The sequence below is a fragment of the Callorhinus ursinus genome, unplaced genomic scaffold (assembly GCF_003265705.2).
Source record: "Callorhinus ursinus isolate GAN/ISIS: 27379988/994484 unplaced genomic scaffold, GSC_fseal_2.0 scaffold1, whole genome shotgun sequence".
In the NCBI taxonomy this organism is placed as follows: Eukaryota; Metazoa; Chordata; class Mammalia; order Carnivora; family Otariidae; genus Callorhinus; species Callorhinus ursinus.
In genome coordinates this window covers 113912664-113930812 of record NW_027397063.1, presented here as the reverse complement: position 1 = coordinate 113930812, position 18149 = coordinate 113912664, and the positions used below count along the sequence as shown (strand labels likewise).

Below are 18149 nucleotides of genomic sequence, written 5' to 3'. Positions count from 1 at the left end.
AGGGTATGTGCTATGGTGAGCTCTGTGAATTGTGCAAGACTGTTGAATCACAGATCTGTACTTCTGAAACAAATAATGCAATATATGTTAAGAAAAAAAAAGAAGATAGCAGGAGGGGAAGAACGAAGGGGAGTAAGTCAGAGGGGGCGACGAACCATGAGAGACGATGGACTCTGAAAAACAAACTGAGGGTTCTAGAGGGGAGGGGCGTGGGGGGATGGGTTAGCCTGGTGATGGGTATTAAAGAGGGCACATTCTGTGTGGAGCACTGGGTGTTATGCACAAACAATGAATCATGGAACAGTACATCAAAAACTAATGATGTAATGTATGGTGATTAACATAACAATAAAAAATTTAAAGAAAAAAAGAAATATTCTTATTTTAATGCAATAAATACAACAGTTATTCTGCTGAATGATTTGTGTTTGGGAGGTGTATTGAAGAAGACCTTCCTCATTCCTAAGTCACAAAGATATTCTACAATTTTTTTCTTTTTTTCTTTATAATTTCATAGCTCACATTAAGTTTATTCATCCATTTGTTTGTTCATGGTGAGATGTGAAGACTGATTTTTCTTTTTCTCCCTATAGTGAACCAGTTTCCTCAACATCATCTACAAAACAGTTCATTCTTCCTCCATGGGGTTGTGACGCCAACGCTGTCATATAGCAAGTCACCATCTGTGCCCTCATATATCTCTGAGTTTTCTCTTTTCTTGCACTGGTCAATTGTTCTCTTCCTATACCTGTGGTTCTTAAATTCCCCTGGCTTTTTAAGTAGGTCTTAACCTGTGTAGATATTGAAGGACTGCTCCCTTCTCTGATTTCCCCACATGCTTTTGGAGCAGCTGCACTTGGCAGGACAAAATGACCATAGAGGCGATGGTGAAATGCTTAGCAATAGAATAAACTGATAGAAATGGAGAGATTAAAAAAAAAAAACAAAAAGAGGTAAAGGGGCAGCTCAGTGGCTCAGTCAATTGAGCATCTGACTCTTGGTTTTGGCTAAGGTCACGATCTCAGGGTCCTGAGATGGAGCCCCACATTGGGGCTCTGTGCTCAGCAGGGAGTCTGCTTGAGAATCTCTCCCTCTGCTCTTCCACCCACTCATGCTCTCTCCTCTCTCTCTCAAATAAATCCTTTAAAAAACAGGCCAAAAGTGTGGTTGGATGGAACCTATTCTCGGAAAAAAAATTTAAAAGGAAAAGGAAGAGAAGGAAGAGGAGACAGAGAAAAAAGAAAGACACAGCCACAGCTTTCCAGGGGGGAAAAATAGAAGAATTTAAATTATTTAGGAGGAAGAAAACACAAACTATTAGTAAAAATGATTATCCAAAAGAAATGCATAATGAGGTAAGCACATAAATGTTTCCTGAGAAATTTCAGCAGGATTCTGGAAAAATGACAACAGCAGCATAATTTTTGAATCTCTCCAAATCCCCATGTAAAAGCAGGAAGAACAATTAAATTATAAAACAAAATCCCACAGGTAACATTTACAACAAAACTAGGTGACAGGGCATCTCCCTAAATCTCAAAATACAAGTGGATGCCAATGATCCATCAATAGCCTCAAGAACTCCATGGTCTCATCTTCTGTGCTGGAGAAAGCAGACAGAAGTAACCAGACCCGAGAACAGGAGAAACTCAAAATATCCAATAGATATTTGCTGGAGAGTGTGGCATCATTGAGACGGAAGGGCTTTGTCCAATGTAGTAGTGGATGAGGGCAAGGGGCCCATAGTAAAATCCGAAGAGGTTAGAATACCCTGAGCCTCTGTGAGTTCTGGAAATCAAACAACCAGGCCTCCTCTCCAGCACGGAGCTGTACACTGAGGAGATACCAAGAGGAATGGAAACAAAAATGTACAGGATACGGAATTCCACTTTCAGGAAGGCAGAACACCAGAATACCTGTTTCTTACCTGAAACAAAAAATTCACAAAATACACAAACAAAAAAAATTGTCAAAAAATCCACAAAATGTACAAAAACATATCAACAAAAATAGACAAAATATATGAAACAATGGTTTTCAAGACACTGTGCATCAGACAATGAAGGACAGTAATTCCTGAAAGATGGGAAACAAACAAGGTGAGCCCTCTGATTGCCCCAGCTTCCTGCCACAGGGGGATTTCAAGGCCTCAGTGTGGGGACTGGGGAGCCCAGGCAGAACCCACAAACTCCTTGCATTGAAAAGACAAGCTGAGATTCTAGGAAGATTGAGGTAAGCAGAGTGTTGGAGAGGAGAGAGCTTCACAGAGCAAAAACTCTGGAGACCGACAGAGAGTCATCCTTGAGAATTCATCAGGGAAATAATTGAGCAATGTGTAAGGAAACAATCTGAGGTTAAAGAAAGAACCATCAGCAAGGATTAGAGGAAGTGTACCTGGGGTCACACGGGGCCAGAAATAGTGCCTGTTCCCAGCAGTCAGGTTGAAAAACTTCATAATTCATAAGATATTGGGTAGAGAACTCAGAAGGCCCTTATCTCAGTACTAGGGGGAAAAAAATTAACCTTACACTAACACATCTCTGATACTGCCTAACCAATCTTAAAAGCAAGACCTAAAAGCATCAAGTAACTTGAGTCCCAGAACAAAGCTCAAGAATATTTATAGGAAAACAAAAACATCAAGCACCCAACAAAGTAAAATCCATAGTGTCTCACATCTGATCAAAAATTACCAGACATGCAAAGGAGCAAGAAAAGACAAGCAATAATGAAAAGGAAAAGAAAACTCAATCAACTGAAAACCAACCCAGAACTGACATATGTTAGAATTAACCAACAAAGATATTAAAACAGTTCTTATAAAAATATTATGTATGTTCAAGAAAGCTAAGAAGAGACATAGAAGGATAAAAAAGACCCAAACGAAACTTCTAGAGATAAAACTACTACGTCAGAGATGAAAAACAGTTTGGTGGGAGTAGTGGCAGATTTGGCATTGCACAAGAAAAGAATGTTCTTGACATAGCAGTAGAAATGTTGATGACATAACAACATGAAGCATCCGAAATGAAACACAGAGGGAAAAAAAGAATCTTTAAAAATGAACAGAGGATCAGTGAACTGTGCAATATCTTCAAGTTCCTGATATATGTGTAATTGGAGCCCCCACAAAAAGAGGGCAGACAATGGAGACAGAGAAAATAATAATTTTATATTTTTTTATAAAAAAAATTATAATAGCCAAAATGTTTTCCAATTTGATGGAAATTACAAAGCCACAGATTCAAAAGGTCAGCTAACCCCAAGCACAGAGACGTGAAGAAAACTACAGCAAGTCCATGGTAACCAAATTGCTCAGACCCGGGATAAGGAGAAAATGTTAAAGGCAATCAAAGAAAGAAAAACTCACATTACATACAGGAACAAAGATAAGAATGATCCTAGATTTCTTGTCAGTAACAATCTAAAAAAGAAACAGTAAAGTAACACTTTAAAATACTCAACCACGAAACAAAAACAAAAACAAGCACACTTTTAAGCCTAGAATTCTATCCCCAGTGAAAATATCTTTCAAAATTGAAGGCAAAATAAAGTCATTGTTCTTTTTTTGTTTTGTTTTATTTAGCCATATAGAAGCTGAAAGAATTAATCACCAGAGGACCTGCACTACAAGAAATGTTAAATGAGGTCTTGAGGCAGGGGAAAAGTTATACCAGGAAATATGGAACTCTACGAAGGAATGAAGAACATCAAAAATGATAACTATATGGGGGAGCGTCTGGTTGGCTCAGTCAGAAGAGCGTGGGACTCTTGATCTCAGGGTCATGAGTTCGAGCCCCATGTTGGATGTAGAAATTACTAAAAACATGAATAAATTTAATAAATAAATAAATTTATTTATTTAAAAAATGGTGACACCCCACGGTGGGCTCCCTGCTCAGTGGGGAGCCTGCTTTTCCCTCTCCCTCTCCCACTCCCCCTGCTTGTGCTCTCTCAGGAGTGCACTCTGTCAAATAAATAAATAAAATCTTTTTAAAAAAAATAGTAACAATGTGAATAAATATACAAGTATTTTTCTTATTATTTCAATCCCTTTAAAATATGTCACTATTTAAATAAAAATCAAAATAATACAGTATGGAGTTTGTAGCATATATAAAAACAAACTGAATGGTGAAATAGCATAAAGGTGTAAGGGGAAGCAATGGGAAAATATTCTTGTAAGGTTCCTACACTGTATGTGAAATGGTATACTAACACTTGAAGGTAAGCTGTCATAACGTAAAAGACTGTTGGTTTGCAACCCTCTGGGGAGCATTCCAGGTGTAATCTGAAATTGGCCCCCAAATGCAGAGGGCAGGGAGAGACAAAAGGAAGAGGCAGGCCACTCCAGGTTGGTAGGTAGCAGTTTTGATAAGCAAAGGGAACTTATGTACAAGGCTTGTCTTGGGCTGCAGCAAGACAAGTGGATCCAGGAATCCGCCCGCCATGTCTTAAAATGTATATGGAGTACTTCTGAAACAAATAATGCAAGATATGTTAGGAAAAAAGAAAAAGAAGAAGATAGCAGGAGGGGAAGAATGAAGGGGAGTAAGTCGGAGGGGGAGACGAACCATGAGAGACGATGGACTCTGAAAAACAAACTGAGGGTTCTAGAGGGGAGGGGCGTGGGGGGATGGGTTAGCCTGGTGATGGGTATTAAGGAGGGCACGTTCTGTGTGGAGCACTGGATGTTATGCACAAACAATGAATCATGGAACACTACATCAAGAGCTAATGATGTAATGTATGGTGATTAACATAACAATAAAAAAAATTTTTTTAAATGTATATGGAGAGACGTGGGTACAGTCTGTACCCTTAACTGAGTACAGTCACATATATTGTGCAGGTGGTCTCAACACCACATCATTATTTCAAGGCTATGTCCTTGGAGCAGCCACTGGGAATGGGAAAGACAAGCAGAACCCACATTCCAAGGACAGGGGAGGAGGTGAGGATCTTCCCATTGCCTGGGTCCAGCTCACAGGTCAACTGGTGGTCAGGTCTTTTCGGTGACCTTTCCCAACAAAGATGTATACTATAAGCCCTAAAGTGTCCACTAAAATAACACAAAGTTTATGGCTAATAAGTCAACAGAGGAGATAAAATCAAATCATAAAAAAAATTCAATTCATCTAAAAGAAGCCAGAAAAGGAAGAAAAGGGGTACAAAATACAGATGAGAGAAATAGAGAAAAATGATAAGATGAGAGACTTAAAGTTAACCACATCAATAGTCAAAAACCAAAGTGGGGAGAAAATCGCACATATGCAAAAAATGACTATTCTCAGTAATTGTAGTACTCTGAGATTTGTGTATGTGTAATAGAGGCTAAAGTAAATGAGTGATTATAGGTGATTGTAATTCTATTTAGTACTCTAGGTCCTTGAAATCAAGATTTCCCGTGTAAAAGCTAGGAGGTATTGATGTAATATAGAAGAGGTTAAGTAAAGATCCTGTAGTCCTGAATTTTCATTGGAAATATCGGTATAAACTTATGAAGTATTTTGTTGTATGTGTCCATGTCTCTGTGTGTGTGTACTTTTCCTAGCTCTGTCCATTGAAGAAACCTAGAAACAACGACCAATCCTTGGTAGCAATTAGCAATCCTTGTACCCAGATTGTGATTTTGAAATATCATGTTTCACTAAGAGAAACAAAGGCTTTTATGGGGAAATCGTCCATTCCATGCCTGGGGCAGGAAAAAAGTACAAGATAAGTCAAGAATATATCTTTCACGCCAGATAAAGAAAGCTACTAGGCTCATGTGAAAATGATTCAGAAGCCAAATTGAAGGGATTTCTATTGAGCAAAAATATAACACTCTTAGCTTTAAAAGGCCTAAGTGCAACTGACTGAAACTCTTCAAATATGTTTAAATCCATAGCTTCATAATGATTAAAAAATAATTGGCCAGTTTTGAACTGTGATAGGGATTCAATTCACAGTCTAAGAACTTAGAAAGAATCAAATTTTTATCCTATATTTCCCAAATAAAGTTGAACTATTGGTTATTGACTATAGAAACAGAATTCTTATAAAAATACTCCACCTTACAAATATATATCAAGTATTTCAATGAATAAATGAAAAATAAGTTATTGAATTAGAATATCCTTATTTTACAACTCCCAATAAACTAATTGTTCTAGACATTGGGCATCAAAAGCTGCTAATGTCACAAAAAGAAAGAAAACCAGATATTGTGTGCCTCCTGATGAAGGAACACAGCACCACCTATGGTCTTTTCAAAGGGATTTTATCTAAGTCTGATAAAGCGTCTGGCTCCAGCTGCCAGTTTGCAGCAAATACAGAGGGCAGAGGAATGTGTTGAACTGCACCAAGAGCAAAATCTAGACTATGGAAAACTACACAAAAGTCCCGAAATTGCCATCTGAAAAGGTGTAAAGAAAAGAAAAAATGGAGAGGAGTCCTAAAGATTAAAAGACCCTTTAAAGACATTGCAATTTTTTGAATGGTCAGGACAAAACTATAGAGTCTAGGATTGCCCAAAGTGAAAAGCTCTAAAGAAACACAAGAAAGTGATTACTATAAAATACAGGATAATGGATACTTTTGGAGGAATGGAGGGTGTTGAGATCATAATGGGGCATATGGATGGATTTCTGGGGTAATTGGCAACTTTCTAGCCACCTGGGTGACCTGGGTGGCGGTTACAGAGATGTTCACCTTATAATAATTCAGTAATGATACATTTGTCTTGGGTGTGTTCTGATGCTGTGTTTTAATTATTTTATAATTTTTTTATAAAAATACCTAAAGATGCAGTAACCACTGACTCCTTAATAGTCAGAAGCAATCAAATAGCAAAGTTATAAATTGCCTATTACATAACTCCTAAAAATCAGTAAGAAATTAAACTTCATTCCCATAGAAAATCAGGCAAGAACTATGACCAGGCAGTGCACAATAAAAGAAATACAAATATTTTTAAATATATGAAGACACTCATCCTTACATAATAAGATGATTAAAGCTACCATGAGATGTTTTTACCTCTCAGATGAGCAAATGCCCAAAAAGTGTGGTAAAGCAATCACTCTAACACATTTCTGGGAGCATAAATTTGTACACCCTCAGCAGGGAACAGTTAAGCTATATTTGTTGAAATGATAAACCAATATACCCTGTGCCCAGCAATTTTATTATTATATATTATACAATATATAAATAAATTATTATTTATAATACATAATAAATGTATTATTACAATTCATTTTCATTGTTTTTATTTTCAAAGGATTAGAAATAACCTAATGCCCATCAGAAGGGACTGGTTTAATAAATTGGTTTAATAAATTAAGATACATCTATACAATGGAATAGTATGCATCTATAAAAAAACAAGGAAGGCTTTTATATACAGACATAGACTCATCTCCAAGATATATATTTTAAGTGTTTTAAAAAAAACACAGTAAAGAAGAGAATGTGTGGATTGCCACTACCCTTCTCAAAAGAGAGGAGGAAACATCAAAAACTAATGATGTAATATATGGTGATTAACATAACAATAAAAAAATTAAAAAAAAAAAAGAGAGGAGGAAAAAGAAATTCAACTGATAATGTTGGTTAACCCTAGGAAGAACTGAGTGACTGGCAGACAGAGACGGGACAGAGATCTTTCATTGGATGTACCTTGTACTGTTAGAATTCTGCACCATGTGAATATGTAAGCAATTCCAAAAAAATTAAATTTAAGGAAGAATAATTGGGTATCCCAACAATGACTGATGAACACGGATTTATCAAGAGAGTTCAGAAGTTTAATACAATTACTAATGAAGAACTCATGAAATCACTAGGAACTTCCTGCTTTGGATTCAATAAGTCAATCCACAGAGAAGTCCAAAAATGGACAAAGGAAATCAACTGTTTTGAAGTTCTTTGAGATATTGGAGTTGAGATATTAAAAATAAAAATAGGGGTCATATCAATATTTCACAATGCTATTTCTTGTTACCAGACTTTTATGTACTTTTAGGAACTGATTTTGAATCTTCTTCATAATATCACTACTAAATTTTATATTAAAATCTAACTTTCCAGATTTGTTAAATTACTAAGATCAGAGTCCACACTTTCTCCTAGGTGGTTTGTGATCATTGGTATTTGTTGATTTGGCAACAATTAACACCTTTAAAATATTAAGCCATCACATCCAGAATCCTGGACTATTTTCTCATTTATTTAAATGTTAAATTATTTCCTTGATACAGTTTTTTTTCTTTATCAAAGTCTTGCAAATTTTTTGATAAATTAATTTCCAGAAATATTCCTATTTTTGTTGTTGTGTTGTTGTTGTTTCTATCATTTTCTTCCTACTAGTTATTGCTATTTGAGAAAAATGCTACTGATTTTTGAGATTGTCTTTCTACCTACAAACTTTTGTTGGCCTTGTTTATTTCTATGAATCTTTTTATTTTGCTTTTTTATCCTTTCTATACAAGTGATCTACATACAGATGGCCTGCAAATAATGATGTTTCCTCTCCAACCTCTATCTCTCTTATTTTCTTATTTTATAGCTTTGACCAAGACCTCTGGTATTATATTAAACAATAACTGTGAATCAAATGCCCCTTTGGTTTCCTCCTATGGTACCATATTCCTCTCACTTGCCACACTGTTATAGTTGGAATTTCATAATTGAGGTGATTATTTTATTAATATTAATTTCCCTCATTGTACTATAAGCTCCATGAAGGAGCAGATTTTTCTCACTATTGTATCCCTGGCATAGTGCCTGGGATGTATTTATCTCAATAAATATTTCTTGAATGAATAAATGAATGGCCTAAGCTGATAAATAAGAATTGAAGAAAATCATAATAGATGAGGACCATAATTTTCTTATCTTGCCTTTTCCTCCCCTATTCCAATTACAAGCTCATTAACACTCAGGAGCATACGTATCATTCAGGGTATTTTGGCTGCAAGCACCAAAACTGGCTGGCTAAATTAAACAAGAGGGGAATTTACTGGAAGGAGTTAAGGAGATGGGGATTAGAAGATGAAAGGAAGGCTGAAACCCTACACATAGAAAAGAGCAATTCCAAGGGTGTCAAATAGAAACTACTCGACAGTTTTGTCAGGGTGCTGGTGGGGCAACCAAGGAGCACCAGTGACTCTCATTATCTTACCGCTCTGATCAAGACCCCCCTCCATCTCACGACCCTGAGATCACCACCTGAGCCAGAACCAAGTCAGAAGCTTAACCAATGGAGCCACCTGGGTGCCCCTACCCAGGTTTTCATAGGCTATTTGTTTCATTCTTCACATTTATAAGTTTGGTCTATTTGGAGTTTATATACATAATATATATTATTACATATATACATGAACATTATAAAACATTTATATATATATATATACAAGTTTTTTCTCTTCCAAATGGATATCCAGAGATCAAACCCTATTCATTTAAAATATCATCTTTTTCCTCAGTGATTAGAGATGCCACTTAAATCATAGGCTAAAATTTTCCATTTGTTTGGGCCTATTTTTGGTATTTCTGTTCCATCGGTCTGTCCATTCATGAACCCAATACTACATTGCTTTAATTATAGAGCTTTTATAGTGTTTTAATAGCTGATATGGCCAGCATAATCTACTGTTCTTTGGTGGGGGAGGGGGGTGCATTCCTGTCTGTTCTAAATTATTTATCCACATGAACTTTAAAAGTAATTTGTCTAGCTCCAGGAAAACAAACAAAAAACAAAACCATGTATTGATATTTTGATTGGGGTCATGTTAAGTTTACATATTAACTTGGGAAGAATTGGCATCTTTAAAATGTTTATCCAAGAATAAGAGATGTTTCCATTAGTTCAAGTCTACTTTTGCATTTTGGGGTGTATTTTTTTTTTAAGATTTTATTTATTTGTTTGACAGAGAGATACACAGCGAGAGAGGGAACACAAGAAGGGGGAGTGGAAGAGGGAGAAGCAGGCTTCCCGCTGAGCAGGGAGCCAGAAGCAGGGCTCGATCCTGGGACCCTGGGATCATGACCCAAGCCGAAGGCAGTCACTTAACCCACTGAGCCACCCACGTGCCCCAATTTTGGGGTGTATTTTAAGGTTTTCCTCATTACAGGGTTTGCACATTTCTTGTTAAGTATTTCTTTTTGATATTGTGTCACACCAGTCATTGGTAATTGTGTATGTGAAAGCTATTGCTTTGTATGCTAATTTTTATCTTATTACCCTGCTGTATTACTTATTACTGTGCTGTATTAGTTTTAATTTTGATTTTCTTGTGTTTTCCACCTAAACATTCAGGTCATCTGTATGTATTTGCCTCTTCCTTTGCAATCTTGATTTCCCTCATTGTTTTCTTTTGTCTAATTGTTTTGTTCTTTACACCAATACAATGTTAAAATGGAGGTACCTGATACCCTGTCTCCTTCCTTGACTTTCTGCTTACTTTCCTTTGATGAGAATGCCAATAGTGTACCCCCATTACACAAGATGCTAGATTTTTTTCCCTAAGGATGTATTTATTTTTAAAGAGGGGGGAGGGGAAGAGGGAGAGAATCTTCAAGCAGACTCCCCGCTGATCACGGAGCCCAACAGTATGGGGCTCCATTTCAAGACCCATGACCTGTGCGGAAACGAAGAGTTGGAAGCTTAACCAACTCAGCCTACCCAGGTACCCCTACATTTTACTTTTTAAAAAATCAGAAATGGGTGTTGAATTTTGCCAAAGGTCTTTTCATCATCCATAGAGAAAACTATGATGTTTGTTCTTAGATCTACTACTATGCAAGTTGTATGAACACATTTCCTAATACTGAACCATCTTTGTATCAGTCATGCTAAATCACCTTAAAATGTGCTATAGATTGTTTACTAATATTTATTTAGGACTTTTGCAGCAATATTCATATGTGAGATTGGTCTGTGGGTTTTTTTGTACAATCTTTATCAGATTTAGGTATCAACATTATTCTTGCTTCATAAAAAGAAAACTAAACTTTCCTTCATTCTTCTACATTTTGTAAGTTTACCTAACATTAGGGATTATTTGGTACTTTCCTCCTGAAACCATCTGGGCCAAGCGCTTTTTTGTGGGAGTTAATTCTTTGATAACCTTCTCTATTCCTTCTGTGGAAATTTTTGTCACTTTCCACCTTCAGTAAGATGAATTTCAGTGAATTCTATTTTTCTAGGAAAGTCATCATTTATCAAATTTATTTGTAATCCTATGTTTGTTTGAGTACCATTTTACTGGCTATTTCTCCCTTTTATTTATTTATGGCATTTGTGCTTTCTTTCTTGAGAAAGCTAAAGGACTGTTTGTTTTTTTATGAACTCTGTACTTGTTTTACATCTAATTACTTTCTGCTTTTATTTATCTTTATTAAAGAATTTCGGGGGAGGGACCTAAATATCAGAACTATGGGATTCCATTAAATCAGTGATGGGGGAAATCTATAGCTTTTAAATACTTTATGTAAATAATGAAAATTAAAATAAGTAAATATTCAACTCAAAAAAGAAAGTAAAGAAAATAGACGGCAATAAAGATAAAGTGCTCGACCTTCTTCAAGTCAGATGCTGACAAGATGGAAGCCAACTGCCAAATCATTCTCCTAGACCGGCCCCTGGATGTGGACTACTATGGAATGATGACATCCTAGAACAGTCTGAATTCATGGCTACTGCTCCAAGCACAGGGCAACCATCTCCTCAGGCGGCCCAGACATTTTAACCAGAGACGGGATGGAAGTATAGTTTTTCCATGTGGATCTTTAAAAATATTCTACTACTAGCAATCCATAACAGCAAAGGGGCAGATTTTGTGCAACTCAATCCCTACTAGTAATTAATACTAAGCTGAACTGTGTCCAAAATGACCTGTACACAGTTACTATAGCTACTTTAAAATTAAAGCTAAAGCTAAAATACGCCAAAGTCTACAAGGTTGCATGAATCTCAGCAAGTAAGTGTAAAATTTTATATTTACCAATGTTTAGTATTTAAAGGAATTTATTTCCTGAAACCTTATCTACCATCTTCAACTTCAATTATATTTGACAGACATTAAGAGCACACCAGGGAAAATATTTATAACAAATAAAAAGAAAGCATACAAAATTACACATGTAGTAATGACTTTGCAAAACAAAATATAAATATGCCATATTTTATACATCAAAATATTCACAGTGGTAGTAACTCCTTGAAGGTAAAAATCCCTGTCCTACTCGTCTTTCTAGTGCCATTTTACAGAAGAGTGGCTGGTACAAAGTAGGTATTCAATAAGTGCTTGCTGGAAAAAATGAAAGTGAACAATATACATCTTCAAAAAAAAGATACTCGATCAAGTAAATATATGAAATTTTAATATTTTTATCTGAAATATACAAAGGACTAAAGACAAAGTTAATACCTAACTAAAATTCTCTGAAGTAACTTCATTATTACAAAGTTAAATCTTGAGTCAAAAATCCAACTCTAAAAATATGGTCTCAAAAATCACATATCTACATATAACACTAAGAAAGTAAATTGTCTTATGCTGCATCATCATCATCCACTGCAGCATAGATGGCTTGATTCCTCCTCTTGATTTTTTTTCTTTGTTCAGGTTCATGTTCATCACTCAGCCTCTTCAATGGCAACTCTAAGTCATTTCCATCCCCTGACTCCAGAGCCTCACCAAGTTTCCCCTCTCTGCCATCCGGGGAACCCAATGTATCATCAGAAGATACAACCATGGAACCCGGCAAGATCCTGACATCAGAGAAGCTTGCAGAGAAGTCAGAAGCTTGATCAGAAGAAGGTTCTACAGATGGTGTATTCATGTCACTATGTGTACTTACAATACTATCTTCATCTTCCTCTTCTTCATCTAACATTATTTCATCTGGATTAATAGAGGACAGGGCAGATGTATCTGTGTTATATTCACTACGGTCTTCTCCAGAGTCATTACTCTCCATGTCATCCTGCTCTTCAAATTCACCACACAAGTGATGTTCTTCCTTGGCCTTCTGAAGCCTGACATTCATGTCAGTGATGCCAAGTTGGGCACAAAATTCAGTAGTTTGAGGATTGATCCTATGAACCAACTGCATTTGTGTCTGTGGCCTGCTAGGGTCATAACAAGCAGCTGTTATGCTAAAGTTACATGGAACTTTGAGGTCATGATTCAGTATTTCCAATACTTTGTTCATAGCTTCTTCTGTTGCACTATAATCCCACCTACAAAAGTCCAAAACAATAGCTTTTTACATTTTATCAGCCTCAGACAATAAAAGATGAAATCTAACTATGGACTTCATGGGCAAGGATAAAACAGAAACCATATATAAAAATTCCATCTAACAAAATTATAGTTAATTTGCCAAAGGACCATTTTGAAATAAAAACAATTCTTAGAAAAAACTTAACTCACACTCTAAAACAAGTACAAATTACTTTAATGTGTTAACCAAATCTCCACTATATTATAGTTAGTTTTACACATGCTTATTCATTTATAAACTTATCTGGGTTGGTATTCCCACCATCCATTTTTATATCCCTTGATGCAAAATTTGTAGTTTTCCATATCAGTCAGTAAACCCTGAATTACTCTGACACTCATTTAACAATAATTTCCTTGATTAAAAAAAAAAAGGAAAAGAAAAGAAAAAGGTGGAGGGGACAAAAATTGGGCACGCAACAGAGAGAGCAAATCCTAAATAAGGTCAGACTTACCTTGTATGCAGGCCATTATTTTCAGGCATATTCCAGAGGCGCTCAGTCACATTAATAAGATCATCAGTAGCCCTGAGAACAGTGAGCCATTCAATATCATACTCTAAGTACTCAGGAGCACTGGGGTCATGTTCTATTTCTATTACCTATAGAAAAGAAATCAGTTATTTTAAGAATGCCTTTCTATTTTTAATATTCTAAGAATTTCCAACTTAATAGCTAACAAACACGTAACTTAAGTGTTCCCAAAGAATTCTCAGAATACATAAATTATAGAGCATAAATAAATTCTAAAGGGAAAATTAATATTTTTCTAATCACTGGAAGAGCAAAACTATCACAAAGTTATTTCATTTTCTTTTTACCTGAAGAAAGTCTCTATGTGGTAAGCATTTGTCCAAGGCTAAAAATTTGGTTGCTTTGGCTGTCTGTCCTTTATCCTTGGCCTAGAAATATGAACCATGATTTAAGAAAAAATGTTAAAATATCACAATTAATTCATACACAGAATAGGATGGAAACAATCTTTATTAAACATATCCCTAAGTCGTGAGTCAAAGCAACAACTGTCACTGTTCCAAAATAAGTTAGTTCTATAAACACTTGTGTAATGACAGGCAAGGCACTTAAACTCTCTGGACTTCAACTTCCTTACAAAAGTCAAAGCAGACACAAATGCTGATGATAATATTGATACTGTTAAAGCACATAACGCAAAGGTTAATGATAACAGAAGAGCTTAAAAGTAATCTGGCAGAGCTAAAACTAAACAACTTTTAGAAGAAATTATACGGAAAAATCTTTATAACCTTGGGCTGGGCAAAGACCTCTTAGATACAACACCAAAAGCAGGTATGATACATTCACAGAATGAAATATTGTTCAGTAATAAAGATGAAAGAAATACTAAACCTGTTGAATGAATGAACCTCAAAAACAAGCAAAGGAAAGAAACCACAAGCCAAAGACTACAGATTTTTGATCCCACTTATATAAGTGTTCAGAAAAGGCAAATCCAGAGAAACACAAAGCAGATTAGAGGGTGCCTGGGGCTGAGGGTGAGAACACGGACTCATAGCAAACAAACACGAACGATCTTTTGGGGTGCTGGAGATGTGCTAAAACTGGGCTATGTGATATTTGCTCTGGAAACATCTGGAACTCTGGAAATATACTAAAACTCACTGAATTGTACATTTAAATAGGTGAATTTTATGTTATGTAAATTATACTCCAATGAAACTATTAAAAAAAATGCACTGGCAGAAAGAAACATGGGCAGGAGGTAGTGGGTCAAAACATGAAGATCATACTGGATGCAGTAAAAAAGTGACTCAGGGAGAACAGTAAGGGACATGGAGGAAAACAGACAAGGAAGCAGGCTACGGGCCATCCTGCTGTGGGCCAGGTTTCAGTTCACTGGTGGTGAGGGACTAAGAGAGGCGCAAGGCACACAGATTACAGGCAGATGATGGCAGCAGGGCAGTTCTGAGGAAAGATGATTTTTGGTGTTGGAAAAAGGGGCTGAAACAGAACACTGGCAAAGTCAGAGGACGTTGAGGAGCTAAGAAAAAGGGATCAAACGTACTAATTCAGAGATTTAAGTCCCTGACGTTGACAACAGAAGATGGATGGGGAGGAAACTACCAAATCTGATGCTCCAATAAAAATCCAGGAGTGTCATGAGCCCTAGGAGACAGAAGAGAGTAACACAGATGTAGAAAAGGTGAGATATAAACCGATGACTTGGACATTAAAAGAGAATAATCACTTCGGCAGTGGCCCAAAGGAAAATAAAAGGAGTAACCTTGCCTCCTCCTCCCAGTAAAACTGGGGAGTGAGGATAAGCCCACAACAGCAAGGGCCTACAGGAGTATTTTCAAACAGAACTTTCCAAACTGTATTTGAGGAACATCATTAAAGTGTACCCCCACCATGGAAAAATGTTGGGTCAAGTTCAGGAAGCACTGCACACCACATTCCAGTCTTGGAGAAAGGCAGTGCCCATTAACACATTAAAGACTCTCAGAAATTCTATAGAAGCCTTTGAGAAGAAATCTCTAACCTTGTTAACCCAGCATTTTCTAAATGGTTTCTCTATGGAATACTTTATGGGGCAAGTCAGAGCTTGGTGAGAATGGGAGAGGAAAGGGAGAGCCATGCCATTTCCATAAAAGCCTAATTGTAAATATAAATTTATTCTCTACCTTCCAATGAGCACTATCATCCAAGGAGTTTCCCAAAGGAAAACTCGGGGAGTCCCTCTCTGTCACCAAATCCTGCTGATTCTGCTTCCAAAATCTCTCTGGACCTGCGTTCTCTGTGTTCCCTCTTCACTGCAGGTTAGAACCTTGTCTTTTTATGCCTCCCAATTTACTTACTACAATCCATACACAAAACTGCTACCAAACTAACCTTTCTGAAATGAAAATCTGGTTTCATCACTCAACTTTCCCCCTTACATTCCGGTTAAAACCCAAACTCCAGAGCATGGCCCAGAAGGCAGCTATGATCTCGTTCCAGCCTCATCTCTCCCTCTGCCTCAGCCACAGGGACTGCTGCAGCCCCCCAGTGCGCATCAGCGCCAGGCATTCAGGCCACCAGTCTTTGCACATACTGATCGCTCTACCCGGATGGTGTTACCTAGATTCAACTGCTTCCTGCCATAATCAATTCCTCTGGAAAACCTTCTCCATCTCTTCATCTCCTGTCCGCATCCCCATCTCAGTGCAGTATGGTGGAGGTGCTCCCACGGTATCCTGGCACTTTTCACCACCAATTTATTACACTATTTTATAATCACCTGCGTGTCTCTTCCCCCCAAGGATACGGAGTTACTCACAAGAGCAAAGTTATCTTTGATCTCTTTCTCTCAATTTACAACTGTGCCCATAGTGCCTTAGCCCACACATATCTGGTAAGTGTTTGTTAAATGAAAGAATAAATATTTTTGGTTTCTACCTGATGCTGCATCAAGGCTGCAAACTTCACATGAAGGTGTGCAGAAAACCAGTACGTGGGTTTTAAGTGCTCTAAGAGCTCTGAGGCAGCAGGACTTCCCAATGTGTTATTCTCCACTTCTTGTCGGAAAAAAGATTTTGTCTTAAGAAGCTGCTGCTTATTTCCATAATGATAGATTTTTCTTGGCCAATCGTGAGATAAGAATATGTCCATAGGCTGCTTCAGCTTTAACAGAAAAAGAAAGAAAACTTTCAAAAAAAAGATCAAAAGCAATCCCCGGCTTTCTCTCCACTACCGCACAACCATTTGCCCACTTAGAGCTTTAGATTTCTCTGTAATTCATTCTAAGGAAACTTCATTTAAGAAGATCACAGAAACACTAAGAAATACTAAGCTCATTCATCTAAGCCAGGAGAAACTGCTTTCTCTCTCCTCACAAATCACCCCTATTTTCCATGGCAAGACAGGGCCATAGAGATACACTGGGATCAGACTGTCAGCCAGCTATGGTCTTTGGCAGAGGGCCTCCAAAATATATAGTAACTGTCATTCTTTTCCTTTCTAATGAATAAACTGTTTTCAGATACAGAGACACCAGATTTCATGAGATCTCTAATGTAAATAATATAGTAAAACCCAAAGGTATATATTTCTTTTTTTTCCCCAATGGACTCATATAGCATACACCTAAAAAACTGTGTTTACTACATAAATTATAGTAGAGGTATTTAAGGTGGCTGGTGTCTTCATGGGGAGGCCACAAAATACACTCCATACTTTACTGATCCCCGACACCTTCAAGTAATCTGCAACAAATACTTGGAAAACTAAATTAAAATAACTTAAGTGTTCAAGACGATGCAAGATACGACAGATATGTCTAAACACTGAAAAACTGATTCAGGCAGTAAGTGCAATGAAATTTCAGAACAGGCTGATGGCTTTAAACTAGAGCACTGGTGAGGCACCTGGGTGGCTCAGCTGGTTAAGCGTCTGACCCTTAATCTCAGCTCAGGTCTTGATCTCGGGGTCATGAGTTCAAGCCTCACATTGGGCCCCACACTGGGCATGGAGCCTACTTAAAAAACCAAACCAAACAAAAAACTAAAACACTGGTATCTAAGCTGGTTCTTCAAAGACTGGTAGGACTGAAATGGGAAAAAGGGAAAAAGCATTCAAGGTAGGGAATTGTTATGAGTAGGGTATTAAAGAAATGCCCGCAAAGCATCCTCATGCTCCTGCAGAGACTGTAGGGTATGGTGGGAAGGGCCTGAGAGCATCAGGCAGGCTCCACCCCTTAACTCCTTGGGAAATCCCGGGGAAGGCGACTTACCTATCTGAGCCTTGACCTCGCATCCTTAATGTGACAAAGTCAGAGTAACACCTACTTCACAGAATTGTGTGGCAATTATATGAAATATCATGTGTGAAAACTGCTTAGCCCAGTGTCAGGCACTTA

The 18149-nt window shown here is 37.2% G+C and overlaps 2 protein-coding genes across 6 annotated transcripts in view; both read right to left on the bottom strand.

Moving 5' to 3' along the window:
- The window catches only part of LOC112831453 (cilium assembly protein DZIP1L), an 81379-nt gene extending 77961 nt beyond the window's left edge, over positions 1 to 3418 (bottom strand). The window contains exon 1 of the mRNA XM_025881764.2: positions 3371 to 3418. The gene's annotated coding sequence lies outside the window, so the exon portion shown is untranslated. The remainder of the gene's footprint in view (positions 1 to 3370) is intronic.
- The window catches only part of DBR1 (debranching RNA lariats 1), a 34408-nt gene that overhangs the window by 10981 nt on the left and 5278 nt on the right, over positions 1 to 18149 (bottom strand). For 2 of the 5 annotated variants that reach the window (XM_073899557.1, XM_025881754.2), the window contains 4 exons: positions 16691 to 16915; positions 14095 to 14175; positions 13730 to 13875; positions 12157 to 13231 (listed from right to left, as the gene is read on the bottom strand). In XM_073899557.1, coding sequence (XP_073755658.1) covers positions 12541 to 13231; positions 13730 to 13875; positions 14095 to 14175; positions 16691 to 16915 — 1143 coding nt within the window. In that variant the 3' untranslated portion in view covers positions 12157 to 12540. Of the gene's footprint in view, positions 1 to 3335; positions 3425 to 3624; positions 3820 to 4397; positions 4477 to 12156; positions 13232 to 13729; positions 13876 to 14094; positions 14176 to 16690; positions 16916 to 18149 lie in introns of those variants that run through there. The other 3 variants (XM_073899570.1, XM_073899560.1, XM_073899550.1) reach the window with 3 other exon arrangements.